This window comes from Thamnophis elegans, chromosome 9 (assembly GCF_009769535.1).
Source record: "Thamnophis elegans isolate rThaEle1 chromosome 9, rThaEle1.pri, whole genome shotgun sequence".
Taxonomy (NCBI): Eukaryota; Metazoa; Chordata; class Lepidosauria; order Squamata; family Colubridae; genus Thamnophis; species Thamnophis elegans.
In genome coordinates this window covers 72,464,277-72,481,976 of record NC_045549.1, presented here as the reverse complement: position 1 = coordinate 72,481,976, position 17,700 = coordinate 72,464,277, and the positions used below count along the sequence as shown (strand labels likewise).

The 17,700-nt window shown below is 43.8% G+C and overlaps 1 protein-coding gene across 1 annotated transcript in view; it reads right to left on the bottom strand.

The window, feature by feature from the left end:
- The window catches only part of DTHD1 (death domain containing 1), a 33,065-nt gene extending 19,039 nt beyond the window's left edge, over positions 1 to 14,026 (bottom strand). The window contains exons 1-4 of the mRNA XM_032223673.1: positions 13,765 to 14,026; positions 6,318 to 7,077; positions 2,504 to 2,834; positions 727 to 906 (exon numbers count right to left, since the gene is read on the bottom strand). Coding sequence (XP_032079564.1) covers positions 727 to 906; positions 2,504 to 2,834; positions 6,318 to 7,077; positions 13,765 to 14,026 — 1,533 coding nt within the window. The remainder of the gene's footprint in view (positions 1 to 726; positions 907 to 2,503; positions 2,835 to 6,317; positions 7,078 to 13,764) is intronic.
- Between the last annotated feature and the right edge of the window lie 3,674 nt (positions 14,027 to 17,700).

Sequence of the window (17,700 nt, the reverse complement as noted above, 5' to 3'; positions counted from 1 at the left end):
GGGAAAGGAAAAAAGGAAGGAAGGAAAAGAAGGGAGGGACGAAGAGAGAATGAGGTGAAAGAAGGAAAGGAAAATAGGAAGGAAAGAGGGGAAAAAGGAAGGGAGAATGAGATGAAGGAAGGAAGGAACAGAAAGGGAAAAAAGGAAGGAAGAGAGGGAGGGAGAATGATATGAAGGAAGGAAAGGAAGAAAGGAAGGTAAGAGCCAAGGTGGCGCAGTGGTTAAATGCAGCACTGCAGGCTACTGCTAGATCAGCAGTTCAGCGGTTCAAATCTCACCGGCTCAGGGTTGACTCAGCCTTCCATCCTTCCGAGGTGGGTAAAATGAGGACCCGGATTGTTGGGGGCAATATGCTGACTCTCTGTAAACCGCTTAGAGAGGGCTGAAAGCCCTATGAAGCGGTATATAAGTCTACTGCTATTGCTATTAATTAAAAAAAAAAAGGTAAGGAAGAGAAAGGAAGAAAGGAAAGAAGGAAAGAAGGGAAGATTGCATAGAGATCTGATATTAAAGGACAATATTACCAAAGGCCTTAAAGTAGATCATTCAATTTACAAAAGGCTGGCTATTTTTTCCCTTCCGTGAAGAAAGTCATCCTCGGCATAAATCATGAGCTATGAAAAATTGATTCTAGGTCTCTTCCCATCCAAATGGGTTTATGTACTTTGGTTGGTGAAAAACTTGCTCATGTCCGAGAAATCAATCCATGTTATTTCTCAAGCCTACCTTTAAGTCCACTGTGACTCGGGAACTGAACGTCGATGGCGGATAGCAAAACGAAACTCTGGGATCCATGTTAAGCTTCCGCAAAAGTCCTTTTCTTGGAACGGTCCACGTTTCCTTCTTCAAGCATGAAACCACCGAGAAGATACCAAGGTGGCAGGTCCTCACCACGGCGGCTGACCCCTGCGTGAAATCAAAAACCCATATTTGAGCTTTCTTCTGCCCAACAGTTTAAGCAAGTTGTTGCTTTAAGAGCCGAGGTGGCGCAGTGGTTAGGGTGCAGCACTGCAGGCCAGTTCAGCTGACTGTTATCTGCAGTTCAGCGGTTCAAATCTCACCGGCTCAAGGTTGACTCAGCCTTCCATCCTTCCGAGGTGGGTGAAATGAGGACCCAGACTGTTGGGGGCGATATGCTGACTCTGTAAAACCGCTTAGAGAGGGCTGAAAGCCCTATGAAGCGGTATATAAGTCTAACTGCTATTGCTATTGCTATTAAGAATAGAGTTTAACACTTTATCAATAGAGTCTAATTATGTAATGTTTTATTAATAGAGTTTAATATTAATATTTAAGAATGACACAGTATCAACAGTGGAGTCCTTCAAGTTTCTAAATTCTATCCTGTCTCAAGACTTAAAATGGACACCTAACATCAAAAATGTCATCAAACACAGTTTAATGTTTTTTATGCGCCAGCTCTAACTGCCCACGGAGCTGCTGATTCTGTTCTGCAGAGGGATGGTTGAGTCTGTCATTTGCACCTCCATAACTGTCTGGTTTGGTTTTGCAACCCAACAAGACAGACAGAGACTTCAGAGGAGAATCAAAACTGCAGGAAAAACAATTACTGCCAATCTGCCTTCCATGGAGGACCTGGACACTGCACGACTCAAAAAGTGGGCTGGGAAAATATCTACAGACCCCTCACATCCTGGACATAATTTGTTTCAACTCCTACCCTCAAAATGACACTATAAGAGCACTGCACACCAGAACAACTAGACACAAGGACAGTTTTCCCCTGAATGCCATCACTCTGCTTAACAACTAATTCCCACAACACTGTGAAATAATTTACTAAGATTCGTCTCTTCCTTACTAGTATCTGTCTTCTAACTCATTACTATAACCATGTTGCTTGTATCTTTCAAGTTATATTGTTTTTATTCGTCTCCTAATACAGCTTACTGGGAGCTTTGACTATCACTAAATGTTGCACCTTTTTATTCTTGATGAATGTATTTTATTCTCCTTATGTACTGTGAGAGCATATGCACCAAAGACAAATTCCTTGTGTGTCCAATCACACTTGGCCAATAAAGAATTCTGTTCTGTTCTGTTCTGTTCTATTCTATTCTATTCTATTCTATTCTATTCTATTCTATTCTATTCACTCTACTCTACTCTACTCTACTCTACTCTACTCTACTCTACTCTACTCTACTCTACACACTCTACTCTACCCTACCCTACCCTACCCTACCCTACCATACCATACCATACTCTACTCCAGTGTTTCTCAACCTTGGCAACTTGAAGATGTCCGGACTTCAACTCCCAGAATCCCCCAGCCAGCGAATGCTGGCTGGGGAATTCTGGGAGTTGAAGTCCGGACATCTTCAAGTTGCCAAGGTTGAGAAACACTGCTCTGCTCTGCTCTGCTCTGCTCTGCTCTGCTCTGCTCTACTCTACTCTACTCTACTCTACTCTACTCTACTCTACTCTACTCTACTCTACTCTACTCTGTTTAATTCTATTTTGTTTCAAAGTGTTCACTCACCTTCTGGCTGCCTTGATGTCCTTCCAAAGAGGTGGGAGTTAAATAAGTGGACTGGAAGTTTATGTCACTCACTTTCACCATTACGTCTTTGTACATTCCTCTGTAGCGGGAATTAAACGGCATTGCGATGCTGATGGGAGCAATGTTGAGTTGGCCCACCAAGGAACATTCTACAGATATGACGTTGCTGACAAGTTCTTCTGACTCATTCACAACGAAGGGACTTAAATCATTGACGACGGTGACGGTGAGATGTTCCAGGACGCCGTGAGGGGCTATCACGCTACACGATAGTTCAGGTTCTCCCAGTTCATTTGCTTCCGTGAAAAATCTATAGCCAAGAAATAGTGTGAAAAAAATTGATGGAATACAGAGTAGCAACTTGGAGGTCCTTTAGTCCAAACCTCCCCCCACCCGTTTGAGGTGGAGACTTGATACTATTCTGGACAAATGGCCATCTAATCTCTTCTTGAAAACCGCCAGTGATGGTGCATCCATGGTATCTCACGACAACCTGTTCCACGGTTGAATTGTTCTCACTGTCAGGAAATTTGTTGTGGCCTGTTGGCCACCCGCCCCTACAGCAGGTGAATCAGAGGAGGAGGAGGAGGAGGAGGAGGAGGAGGAGGAGGAGGAGGAGGAGGAGGAGGAGGAGGAGGAGGAGGAGGAGGAGGAGGAGGTGGTGGTGGTCGTGATGTGGGAGCCAGGGACAGCATCAAGGCAATCTAAGAGCTTTGAGGGGGAAGAGGGAATGGAGCTGGAAGAGAGAGACAGAGACAGAGACAGAGGCAGAACCTGCTCCATCTCTCAGCCCTCAGATGGAGAGTCAACAGTCCCCAGCTCTGGAGGTGGCTGATGAGGAAGAGGAGGAACAGTTGGGTCCAGTGCCTGCCCTGAAATAATTATTTGTAACTACTTGAGGAAGGGAACTGCGTTAAATCTTTCCAGCTGTGGGGACCACAGCTTGACCTCAGGAAGAGGTGACTGGCTTTACTTTGATGAGGTCCCTTGTGTGGCCTCGTAGCATCACTTACTTCTGATTGAAGCTCACCAATGAAGACACCCCCACTTGCCTTGTTTACAGAAGCAAGGAATACCCACGATTGTTCCTCTTATCCTTTTCTTACTCAGCCTTATCTGCAGGACTATAAATACCGGCTACCTGGGAATGCAAGGCCGTTGAAAAACCCTATTAAAATGTTAAGTATCATCTGGATGAAATATAATCCAATTAGCCAGCTTTGTTATAAATTTACAAAATCGTTAAAGGGAAATTGATTTTATTCCAGGTAATGACAAGGGTTGGGTTTTGTTTTTTTATTTCGGTATTTTATGCAACGGTAATAAGATAATGGGCTGCCTTAAATTGCAGCTGCGTAGTCTAGCTGGGGCTTCTAAATATTATGCGTTCCTTTCCTTAAGAAAATCTTCTAGGGGGAAATGATGCCATTTTTTTTTTCCTCCCCTCGAGTGATTTGGGCTGAATCCATATTTTAATTTTTCAAATCGATTTCTCTTAATGAGTGGCTTGGAAAGGAAAGCACTAGAATAAGTTTCATCCCTCATGAAACTTATTTCCATGTTGTTTTTCTATGGATTTACAGCCCAAAGCAACAATTTAGATCAGAACTGATTCAGCTGCCCATATTTTGCTTCGTAAACATTTTCCCGCAGTGCTATTTTTTTCCCCAACACAGAGATTTTTTTTTAGAAGGCCAGATCCTGAAGAGGAAACTCAAGGACTTTGGCCACCTGATAAGAAGGAAGGACTCCCTGGAGAAGAGCCTCATGCTGGGAACGATTTAGGGCAAAAGAAGAAGAAGGGGACGGCAGAGAAGGAGGTGGCTGGATGAAGTCACCAAAGCAGTCGGCGTGAGCCAGAGGTGGGTTCCTACCAGTTCGCACCTATTCGGTAGAACCGGTTCATCAAATCTACCGAACCGGTTAGAAGAGGTTCCACCAGTGGACTTGGAAAGCAGGCCACACCTACAGAAGAGGTTCCAAATTTTTTTGAAACCCACCACTGGAGGAGAGAGATACAGAGAGAGACAGAGACAGACAGATAGACAGACAGACAGACACAGAGAGAGAATCATATAGAGAGACACAGAGGGAGGGAGGGAGGGAGGGAGGGAGGGAGGGAGAGAGAGGCAAAGACACACATACACACACACACACACACACACAGACAGACTCACACAGAGAGAGAAAGAGAAAGGGAAATAAAGGAAGAAAGAAAGAAAAAAAGAAAGAATAAGTGAGAGATATGAAAGAAAAAAGAAAAAAGGGACAGAGAGACAAAAGGAAGGAGAGAGAGAGGGGGGGGGAAACACATGGCTGGCAAGCCACTCCCACCAGGTCACATGGCCGGCAAGCCACTCCCACAAAGGAGGCCACACCCACAGAGTAGGTTCGAAAATTTTTTGAAACCCACCACTGGCGTGAGCTTAAATGGACCCCAGAGGATGGTAGAGGAGAGGAAGGTCTGGAGGAACGTTGTCCATGGGGTCACGATGGGGCGGACACAACTTTGCAACTAGCAACAAAATGGGTGACCTCCTCTGATAGTTTATGAAATGGTAGCAGGTAGTTGTTCTCAACTTATGACCCCAACTGGATCCAAAATATCCATCGCTAAGCAAGACAGTGGTTCTGTGGAGTTTTTCCCACCTTTGTTGCAACATAGCTACTGTTCTGACCTCGGCTTCCCCAAAAAGCACAAAGCAGATTCCTGGTCCCGACAAAACCCCTTTTATTAAAGGAATGTGAATTCCTCTCCTTCACATTCAGCAAATGTCTGACAAACAGTCTTTCAAAAGTGAAGTTATGACCACAGACCTTATCTATTTTGGAAAGCTTCCATGTAAATGTTTTCCAAATGAGGTGCTGTGCAAGGAAAGACTGGGCAGAGAGCAGTGGTGGGTTTCAAAAATTTTTCGAACCTACTCTGTGGGTGTTGCCTCCTTTGTGGGAGTAGCTTGCTGGCCATGTGACCTAGTGGGAGTGGCTTGCTGGCCATGTGTTTTCTCTCTCTCTCTCTCTCTCTCTCTCTCTCTCTCCCTCCTTCCTTTTGTCTCTCTTTCTTTCATCTCTCTCTCAGTTTTTCTTTCTTTCTTTTTTCTTTCTTCCTTTCTTTCTCTTTCTCTTTCTCTCTCTGTGTGTGAGTCTGTGTGTGTGTGTGTGTGTGGTGGGTTTCAAAAAATTTTGGAACCTCTTCTGTAGGTGTGGCCTGCTTTCCGGGTCCACTGGTGGAACCTCTTCTAACCGGTTCGGTAGATTTGACGAACCGATTCTACTGAACTGGTGCGAACTGGTAGGAACCCACCTCTGGCACAGAGTCTCTGAGATTCAGGGACAGATCTTTACACTCCTGAAATGAATCTTAATGACTGAAGGAACGAATTGTTTCCTGCAAAAGCCCACTTCCCTTTCGCTCCTCTTTTATTTACTATGGGAGGGGCCATTCACCATCCACCTGTGGCTTTATTCCCAAGTTGACCCTGATTTCTTAGCTGTTCTTTTCTTCTGGCAGCTCTGCGCATGGGCGCATTTGGAACAGGCTCCAGTTGTTCCTCTGTCTCACTGATGTCTGACTCTTAAGGCAGCTGATAACTGGCATAGGGCTCTGGCCCCCTCTCTGCCTCTGACACAGAGCCCTCATCTGAGCCTTCCCCGGACTCCAGGACTGGCCCATGTTCCTCCCCAACTTCCCCACTGTCCGACTCTGTTGCCAGCTCCGCTGGAGGGCCACAACTACATAAATGTTCCCTGTATCGCCCAGGCCCAGAATACAAAGAAGACTTTTTCCTCTTACTCTTTGCTGCATTCATCCTTCTCTTCCTCCATCTTCTCAATCCACATGACAGCAGAGCGGCTTTCCTGCGGATCTTCTGATCTTCCAGAACTTTCTTCCAGGCATTGGTCAATTCCATCATTCCTCAGCTTTGGATCGAAATCCCCGTTTATAGTCTCCAATTTCTTTAGTAGGTTGCAAGTCTCACGTTTTGTCTCATCCAAGGTTCCTTTGAGCTCTCTCTGTGTTTCTTCAGCAGGCATCATCTGAAGATGTTCTACACCGACCTCTTCTGGATTTGGGGACACCGTAGTTTTCCCGCCGTCTTCCCAAATGAGGTTTTCATGGATTTTGTCAGTGGATGAATCCTCTGAGTAAGAATCTTTTTCACTGAGGTTCTTCTGCGCCGGACAGAGTTCTTCTGATTTTTTGGGATTTTCACTGTTTACAAGCACTGGCCCTTCCTCTTCCTTTTCCGATTCTTTTTCCTGGAAGGGAACCAACTTCTCCAGTTCCGCCAACTGCTTTTCCTCCAACCTGCTCCCATTTTCTTCTCCATGTGGAGAGGGAGGCGGAGCAGGGAGCGGACTCGTAGAGCCGTGTAACGGCGTATCTACTTCCTCCTTCCGGCCATCACTCTGAGAATTCATGGACCTGTCTGGGCTGTGTTGCTCATCATGGGGTTTCCCAAGCAGCTCATTTTCAGACTGTCCAAGATCTTCAACCAGACGTAACAGATGCGTGCTTAATCCCTGAAGCCACCTTACCAGGCCTTTCCATTCTGCAAGAGAAAACACAAGGAGCTTTTAGGAGCAATTCCTTTTTCAAAAGCTGTCTGTCTGTCTGTCTGTCTGTCTGTCTGTCTGTCTGTCTGTCTGTCTGTCTATCTATCTATCTATCTATCTATCTATCTATCTATCTATCTATCATCTTTTCTCTATCCTATCTATCATCTCTCTCTCCATACATTCATGTCTGTCTGTCTGTCTGTCTGTCTGTCTGTCTGTCTGTCTGTCTGTCTGTCTGTCTGTCTGTCTATCTATCTATCTATCTATCTATCTATCTATCTATCTATCATCTTTTCTCTATCTTTCTACCTATCATCTCTCTCTCTCCATACATTCATGTCTGTCTGTCTGTCTGTCTGTCTGTCTGTCTGTCTGTCTGTCTGTCTGTCTGTCTATCTATCTATCTTTTCTCTATCTTTCTACCTATCATCTCTCTCTCCATACATTCATATCTGTCTGTCTGTCTGTCTGTCTGTCTGCCTGCCTGCCTGCCTGCCTGCCTGCCTGCCTGCCTGCCTGCCTGCCTGCCTGCCTGCCTGCCTACCTACCTACCTACCTACCTACCTACCTACCTACCTACCTACCTACCTACCTACCTATCTATCTATCTATCTATCTATCTATCTATCTATCTATCTATCATCTCTCTCTCTCTCCATACATGTCTGTCTGTCTGTCTGTCTGTCTGTCTGTCTGTCTGTCTGTCTATCTATCTATCTATCTAATTTTGAAATTAGGTCTCCCCCCAAGTCTATTCCAGGTTCATCCTAATTTGAAAGTTCCCTCCAGCCTTCCCCCTCCCTGATCTTCAAAGGTCATTTCGAAGGCCCTTCCTCCCCCAATAAGCCTCTTTCAAGCGGGCTCAATAACCAACCTTCTCTTCTTCTCCGAATTTACAACCAAAGGCAGAAACTGCAGTGCCCCGAAACCTTCACTTTGCAATTAAATGGTAAGAAATGTTTTGACAGCCTCTGGAAAGACTCCTATGCTAATCTTTCCTCTGTCTGTGTCTCAGAAAGTTGGGTGTTTGCCAAATTCCTCCTCCTCAGGCAGAGACTAAACAGAGCCATTGATGATGAAGCCTCCAGATATTGAGAGGATTAATAAATGGGTAGGGGGCTTCCTGAGGTAACTTGGTGTTTATGGTACAATATATGCCTTTGGGAGGGGGGTCCTGGGAGAGGAGGTGGCAGATATTTTGCCTCATCCGCCTTAAAAAAAAATACAACAATTAATTTTACTGCTAAAAGGAAGGCAACACTTTATTACTTTATTGTCATTGTACTTTTTAAAAAAAAGATTTTTATTAACAAACATATAAAATACACACACAAAAAAAATTAGACGTACACCACATTTATACAATACAGTGCGGACAGGAACTTCCTGTTTTTTTATATTAGCAATCATCAATCGATATCGCTCACCTTATATTATTTCCCCTTCTATCGTATTTCATTTAGATTTCACCATTCTTAACCCTCTTATTTTACTCCTAACTATTATTTTTGAGCGTTGTTATGTTCTTCCATTGATTTTTGTTTCTTTCCTCCATCCACCTATACCATTTATCCCATATCTGGTAGGCTTCCACCACAAAACCGCGGAGTACAAAATCGCGCTCGACGAAAGCGCGCATTTGATGTCATCACAGCGCAACGAAAACATCGCGCTGTGATCGAAAAATGTAAAAATAAAGCGAAAACCTTACCCTAACCCCCCCAAACCTAACCCTAAACCTAACCCTTAACCTAACCCTAAATCTAACCCTAAACCTAACCCTAAACCTAACCGTTAACGTAACGCTAAGCCTAACGCTAACCCTTAACCTAACGCTAAACGTAACGCTAACGCTCTAAACCTAACCCTAACCCTTAACCTAACCCTAACCCTAACCCTAAACCTAACCCTTACCTTTATGTGAATCGGCTTGCTTTAATTTTAATTTTATTTCAATTTTTAATTTTTTTCGTCGCGCTGTGATGACGTCACATGCGCGCTTTCGTCGATCGCGATTTTGTCCTCCGCGGTTTTGACGGGTCACGATCTGGTAGAATTCTGATTCTTCCTTTCCCTGGATTTCTTTCGTTAGTTTATCCATTTCGGCACAGTCCATAACCTTTCTTATTATTTCATCTATACACAGTATACCCATACAACCACATGACACCCAGAGAGCAGGCCCAACACCCATAACAATCCCCAAACACCCCCCTCCCACCCACCAAAAAATTCCCCACCCCTAAACCACACGAGCACCCACACAACAGATTAAGTAGTGCTATCCAACAATTCACTTTAGTTCATTGTTGAGTGCAGTTATAGCTCTGGGATTAAAAACTATTCAGAAGACGCGTGGTCCGAGTTTTAATGGTTCTGTGTCTTCAGCCAGAAGGCAACAGTCCAAAAAGATTGTAAGCAGTGTGGGAAGTTATCATCCAGCCCTCCCCCAGAAAAATGAAATATCCTAGGAAATATTGAAAAGGCAGAATATTTCTCTGGATGTGAAAAGAAACATGTTTTAAAAGACAGAATAGTTGCCTGTAGCTTTCTGCCCATCCCCAGTTAATGGGCCATTAAGACTAGCCAGGCTAGCCCACTTTACATAATAAAGACTTCACCAGCAGCTACAGAAAGGCATGATAATATACTCAACTGACCACAAGGCATCTGAGAACTCATCACAGCCTAGAGAGTAGCCCCCTGCGTGGTACCATGGGAGTCTGACAACCAATCAGAATACATTTCTTACACAGGAACAGGAAACAGAGAGGTGGGACTGAACAGGGTATAAAAAGCCTAGCAAGCCCCTTCCTCAGCCCTTCTCTTCTTCTCCATCAACATTGAAGCACGTGATCACCTTTTCTGTACAGGGCTCAAGCCATGTAGCCCTGTCCAACAATAAACCGTCTTTCCAAGCAGCCTCCATGTCTCCGGTGTCTTCTTCCCCACTTGGAGCTGAACCCAGAAGGACATTTCTTTCAACAGCAGGATGGGAAGAGTCCCTGAGAAATGTTGCGCAACTTCCTCAAACAGCGAGATGGGAAGATGTCATCCAGGGCTGGTCCCTGGAGCCCGGTGATATTCTGGGCAGTTTTAAAGATTCTCGGTAGAGCATTTTTGTCTGCTTCAGAGCTGCTCCCATACCACGCAAGGATGCCGTATGTCAGGACACTCTCAGTGGTGTTGTGACAGTAGGACAGAAGTAGATGCTGAGATAGATTTATCCTCCTGAGCATTCTCAGGAAGTACAGCCTCTTCTGTGCCTTCTTCGCAAGCATGTTAGCATTCATTCCTCTGAGATATTATTCCTCTGATATATCTCATTCCTCTGAGATATAAATGCCCAGAAATTTAAAACTACCAACCTCCTCCACCTCCTTACCATTTATGTACAATGGTAAATGTACATCTCTCTTACTCCTTTTATAAATTCTTTAGTTTTTTTTTGGTGTTAAGTGTAAGATTATTTTTAAATACACTGTAAAGGAGTTTTCGGTTTTTTTTTAAAAGGCCAGTGAGCTGAAAGTTTGAAAATGTGTTAATTTGGTGATCCAGGAGATTTGTGATTGTAATTTTATTTGCTCTAGTAGACATAACTTGAGAGACCGCCTGCTGCCAATTACCCCCAATAGACCGATCAGATCCCACAGATTAGGCCTCCTCCGAATCCCATCCGCCGGCCAGTGTCGACTGGCGACTACCCGGAGGAGGGCCTTCTCTGTGGCTGCCCCGGCCCTTTGGAACGAGCTCCCTGTGGAGATTTGAACCCTCACCACCCTCCAGGCCTTCCGCAAAGCCCTTAAAACCTGGCTGTTCCGACAGGCCTGGGGCTAAAAGAGCTTTTGCCCCCCTCCTCGAATGGTATGGTTGTTGTGTGTTTTTAAATTGTGTATTGTTATGTTCGTCTTTTTATCCCCCTGTCTGTACCCCCTTCCCTGACTTGAATTGTGAGCCGCCCTGAATCCCCTTCGGGGAAAAGGGCAGCATATAAATGTAATAAATCCAATCCAATCCAATAACTTGGGGAGTCTATCAGTCTCCAACTTAAGTGCTTAGTAGAGGGGGCATGCATAAGTGCACTAACATGCCTATCGTCCCAGACGCTGTATTTTTATTCTTTTATCAGGGTTCCTGATAAAAGAAAGACCGAATAACTTGCCTGGATAGCAGATGCTAAGCTCCAGTAAAATAAGAAAACCAAGTTTAATGTCCTTCAGTGCCATCTGCAGGCCTTTGATGCAAATAGACTCCTTGGATGTAGATAGACTTAAGAATAGAATTATAGAGTTGGAAGGGATCTTGGAGGTCTTCTAGAAAAAGTCCTGATCTTGTGGTATTTCAGAATCCAGACTGACAGGCACTTGGCCTACAGCACACCCGACATAACAATAGTTGAAAAGAAAATAGTTTGGTTCGTTGACATTGCAATACCTGGTGATGCGCGGATTGAAGATAAGCAGCAAGAAAAAAATATCACAAAGTACCGGGACTTGCAAATTGAAGTTGAGCGACTGTGGAAAAAGAAATCGAGTGTTGTCCCGATTGTAATCGGAGCCCTTGGAGCAATACCCAAAGGGCTACCTCGCTATTTGGAAATTTTAAATTTATCGGACTTGAACATTCTGATTCTACAAAAAACCGCCCTACTTGGAACAGCTTATATCCTCCGACGTTACCTTAACAGTTCCTAGGTCCTTGGTTAGGACTCGAGCTGTTGAGTTACCAACCAGCCCCAAAGGCTGTGAATCTCACCAAAGAATAACCACGTCGTCATCATCATCACCACCATCATCATAGTTATCAAAGATCTTTTTTGTAAATGAGCAATCACAAATTCACTTTGGCATTTGGCTGACTGGGGTCTTTGTTTTCAGATTCAGAAGTTTATTTGTATGCCGCCCTTTTTCCTGGGGGGACTCAGGGCGGCTCACATCCGAAAGGGAAAAGGGAAACAGACTTTTACATATACGACAACACATAATTAAAAGAAAACACAACATTCATACCATTCGGGAGGGTGCAATCTTAGCCCCAGGCCTGGCGGGATAGCCAGATTCTAATGGCTGTGCGGAAGGTCTGGAGAGTGGTGAGGATGCGAATCTCCACGGGGAGATCGTTCCATAGGGGCGGAGATGCCACCGAGAAGGCCCTCCTCCGCGTGGTCGCCAGTCGGCATTGACCCGCAGATGGAACCCGGAGGAGGCCCAATCGGTGAGATCTAATGGGTCGTGTGGAGGTAATTGGCAGTAGGCGGTCTCTCAAGTACCCAGATCCACTACCATGGAGGGCTTTATGAGTGACAAGTAGCACCTTGAAGCGTATCTGGAGATCGACAGGTAGCCAGTGCAGCTCGCGGAGGATAGGTGTTATCTGGGTGAAGCGAGGTGCACCCACAATCGCTCGCGCGGCTGCATTCTGGACTAGCTGAAGTCGCCGAATACTCCTCAAGGGCAGCCCCATGTAGAGCACGTTGCAGTATTCCAGTCTAGAGGTCACAAGGGCACGAGTGACTGTTGTGAGAGCCTCCCGATTCAGGTAGGGTAGTTTTCTTAGGAATTCAATGTTTTCCCTAAAATAGGCCATACCTAACGTCTCTATTTGTTTTTCTCCTTTAAAAACAACTTGCTCTGATAGAAATCAATAGAAACACCTTGGGGGGTTAATTGTGATTGCCCCCCTAATATCTGTGGATGGAAATAAAGTTTGGCGAATCGGAGTAGAAACCGATGGCAGAGATAAATTTTTTGGACATTTATTTTGAATTTTGAAATGCTATGGAATCGGTTTAGCAAATTGCCTAGCTAACATATTAACTTTATATGTTTTTTAATGGTTTCTCCTCTCAACTCTATATACAGGTAGTCCTCGACTTACAATAGTTCTCTTAGTGACCATTCGAACTTACAACGGCACCGAAAAACGAGGCTTATAACCATTTCTCACACTTATGACCGTTGCAAGGATCCCCATAGCCACGTGATTTAAATTCGGATGTTTGGCAAGTGGTTCAGATTTATGACAATTGCAGCATCCCAGGGGTTCCTTTTGAGACCTTCTGATGAGGAAAGTCAACGGGGAAGCCAGATTCACTTAACAACTGGGTTACTCACTTAACAACCACAGTGATCCACTTACCAACGGTGGCAAAAAAGATCGCAATATGGGGTGAAATTCACTTAACATACGTCTCGCTTAGCAACAGAAGTTTGATGCTCAATTAATTTTACAATTGGAGCAATTCACTTCGCAAATGTCACAAGAAAAGTAGTGAAAATGGGGCAAAATTTTCAACATTAATTTTCGGCTCAGTTGTGGAGTGATTCCCTGAACAAATGTGACAAGGAAAGTCCTAAAATATGGGGCAAAACTCACTGAACAAACTTCTCACTTAGCAACATAAACATTTAGCTCAGTCACCTGTATTCCACAAATCATGTAGAAGAAGACCGCCTAGGCTGAAGCCAAGAGAAGGAAAAACGCTATATATTTAACTAAGAACCTGTCAGAGCTTTGATTCATAAAAAGGCAAAGGTTCCCCTCACACGTATGTGCTGGTCGTTCCAGACTCTAGGGGGCGGTGCTCATCTCCGTTTCAAAGCCGAAGAGCCAGCGCTGTCCAAAGACGTCTCCGTGCTCATGTGGCCATACTCCTGGTTGACAAATCTAGAATTACTTACCTGGACAAGATGTCTCTTTTTGACCTTCATCATAGACTACATTCAACAACTGATAGGTATTTTGGAGAACTTCAGTCGTGAACTCCAATTGTTGACCAAGAGTTTTGACCAAAACCAGAAGGAGTGGAGTTAATTTTGATGGACCTTCCATAACCTTCTCGCCGTCCCGATCACTCCCTTTCAGAATAGATTTCTTTAACTTCATATTGTAACGCTGGATCTCCTCCAAAATTTGATCTGTGTGGCTGACGATGGTTTCCATAGCTTCCTTGATAAATTCTTAAAAATAATAGTGAATTGCTTTTTTTCCCCCTTCCCCTCCTCCTCCTCCTCCTTTTACATTGAGACCAAATTAAAACCTTTCTGTTCTTTCCAACCAGTTCTGGACAGAAGTCCTCTTGGCAAGGAAATATCGAACTGCTGTTGATGGCAAAGAGTTACTAGGTGACAAATGGGTGTGGTTTTGTCAGAATGCAGCTCGGGGTAGTAAGGCTTGGATTTGTTTACAGGTAAGGATGTGCCTTCAAAAGGTGAACTGGTGACACTGCTAGATAGATAGATAGATAGATAGATAGATAGATAGATAGATAGATAGGGACTGAAAAAAGTCACTTATGACCACGTTTCGCACTTACAACCACTGCGGCATCCTCGTAGTCACATAATCAAAATCAAATTCCGTTTCTGCCACCTTTGGCCAAGCCAAGTCAAGGGGGAAGCCAAATTCACTTAACAACGGTGCTATTAGCTTAACTACCGCAGGGATTCACTTAAGAACGGTGGCAAGAAAGGTCATAAAGTGGGACGAGCTTCACTTCAATGTCTCCATTAGCCACAGAAATGTTGTGCTCAGTTTTGGCCATTCATTTGAGGACTACCTGTATTGTGTAAGATCACCGCCCTGGGTTACTTACAAAAATAATTTTTAGAAGCGAGTTAAAATAAAATCTAAAATAAGTAAGGCACCTCTAGACCATAAGGTCTTCTGCAGTCATGATATAAGCCTCAGATCAAAAATCAGGCTTGTCAGATGTTACATCTTTTTTATCCTGCTGTACGGAGAAGAGAGTTCTTTCTCTGACCGAAAGACACTTGAAGGGACTAGAAGCATTTGAAATGTGGATTGACAGATGGCTGTTACGTATAAGCTGGGTTGACAAAATCAGAAATGAGAAGAGGATAAGCCACCTGGGAAAGAATACAAGAGAATAGAATAGAATAGAAGAGAAGAGAAGAGAAGAGAAAAGAGAAGAGGAGTTGGAAGGGACCTTGGAGGTCTTCTAGTCCAACCCCCTTCTTAGGCAGGAAACCCTACACCACTTCGGACAAATGGCTACCCAACCTCTTCTTAAAGACTTCCAGTGTTGGAGCATTCACAACTTCTGGAGGCAAGTTGTTCCACTGATTAATTGTTCTCACTGTCAGGAAATTTATCCTCAGTTCTAAGTTGCTTCTCTCCTTGATTAGTTTCCACCCATTGCTTCTTGTTCTAACCTCAGGTGCTTTGGAGAATAGCTTGACTCCCTCTTCTTTGGGGCAACCCCTGAGATATTGGGACAGATATTGGAAAGCCAAGGGAAATCATCAAAACCATTAAAAAGCTAAAGTTAGAATATTTTGGGACATGGGATGCGACATCCAGAAAAATGCACCATATTTTATTTAATTATCCAGGGAAAAATTGAAGGCAAATGAGATCCAGAAGAAGAACATCATGGCTTCAAAATCTAAGGAACTGGTTTGGATAAAACTCAATAGAACTTTTTCGCACGGCTGTTGATAAAAATAGGATTGACAACCTGATTGCCAACATACCAGAAGAAGATCATTAGGTTGAATAAATGATGTTTCAATGAAGTATAGAATGCCATCACTCTGCTTAACAAGTAATTCCCACAACACTGTCAAATAATTTACTAAGACTGTATCACTATTCTTCTTCTCTTCCTTCCTACTATCTCTTCCCCTTTACGACTATAACCATGTTGCTTGTATCTTTTAATTTATATTGTTTTTTTAATTTGTTTCCTGGTACACTTTGATAGCTTGTTAGTAACCTTGACTATCCCTGTGTTGTATCTTTTTATTCTTGATGCTTGTATTTTATCTTCTGATGTACGCTGAGAACCATATACACCAAAGGCAAATTCCTTGTGTGTCCAATCACACTTGGCCAATGAAGAATTCTATCTTTCTATCAAGTAGGATAAAATTTAAGCACATTATAAACCCCTCATCAGTAATTGTTGTTATTTTCAAGACTCTGCAATGAGGTTTTTTTTTAAAAAAATATCTTGTATTTTGTGGATTAAGCTCACATTTAGTAGTTACTCCACCAATTTAGCAGTAACGTACCAGGGGCAAATGAACTCTTTTGTTTTATTTAAAAAGGAAAAAAAAAAATACTTGAATTTGCGTTTGTTTTAAAAGCCTGGTCATCTGTTTTGTTTTGTAGAGATGTACTGTAATCTTAGAATGCTTCTGCTGTTTTTCCCCAACCTTTGATCCTTTTCCATGTAGCCGGAGGTTTTTCCCCCAAGGCACTATGATTACAGCCCTTCACAGTTGATAATACTTATCTCAAGGCCTTAAACCTTTTACCTTGAGTCCAACTGGTTCTAAATAATGGAACAGATCACTCAGGATTCTCCTAAGAAGCCCTACAAACGTAGCCTTTCAGTACAAAGCATAAATATATTCTTAAAGATTATTAAAGATTCATGTAATCCTGGCTGCCCCCATTTTTTAACTATTACCATCTGGCAGATGGTACAGGACAATGAAAACAAATAGGCTGAACAACAGCTTCTATCTCAGAACAGTAACTATATTGAATTCTACTGTATAAAATAAAGGTTCCCCATGCATATATGTGCTAATTGTTCCCGACTCTAGGGGGCGGTGCTCATCTCCGTTTCAAAGCCAAAGAGCCAGCGCTGTCCGAAGACGTCTCCGCGATCATGATCGCCAGCATGACTAAATGCCGAAAGCTCACGGGAAGCTATTACCTTCCCACCAAAGATGGTTCCTATTTTTCTACTTGCATTTTTTACGTGCTTTCCAATTGCTAGGTTGACAGAAGCTGGGACAAGGAATGGGAGCTCACTCCGTTACGCGGCGCTAGGGATTCGAACCGGCGAACTGCCAGCCTTTCTGATCGACAACTCAGCATCTTAGCCACTGAGCCATTGGGTCCCAGGTATACTCAAAATGCAACATTGAACCATATTCCTGGTTGACAAATCTAGTATTACTGTATAGTGCAATATTAATGCAATATCGGGTTTTCAATTCAATTGTATAGAATGAGAAGGATGTGTGTTTGTGTTTTATTTTTATAGTTATAATGTACCCTGAAGATAGTTATAATGTACCCTGAAGCCCTACATGGCCTAGGACCCAGATAACCTAGGACCCAAGAGCCGAGGTGGCGCAGTGGTTAGGGTGCAGTACTGCAGGCCACTTTAGCTGACTGTGATCTGCAGCTCAGCGGTTCAAATCTCACTGGCTCAAGGTCGACTCAGCCTTCCATCCTTCCGAGGTGGGTGAAATGAGGACCCGGACTGTGGGGGCAAGTTGCTGACTCAATTTGCTAAAAATTTGTAAACCGCTTAGAGAGGGCTAAAAGCCCTATGAAGTGGTATATAAGTCTAATAAATAAATAAATAAATAAATATCTATGAGACCGTCTTCTGCCGCATACCTCCCTAAGACCGATAAGTTCGCACAGGATGGGCCTTCTCCAGGTGCCATCAGCTGGACAATGCCGGCTGGTGACGCCTCGGAGTAGGGCCTTCTCTCTTGCCGCTCCGGCCCTATGGAATGAGCTACCCCCAGAGATCCGGACCCTACCCACTCTCATGGCCTTCCGTAAAGCCATCAAAACCTGGCTTTTCCGGCAGGCCAGGGGCTGTTGACCTCTTGATTGAGGTCCAG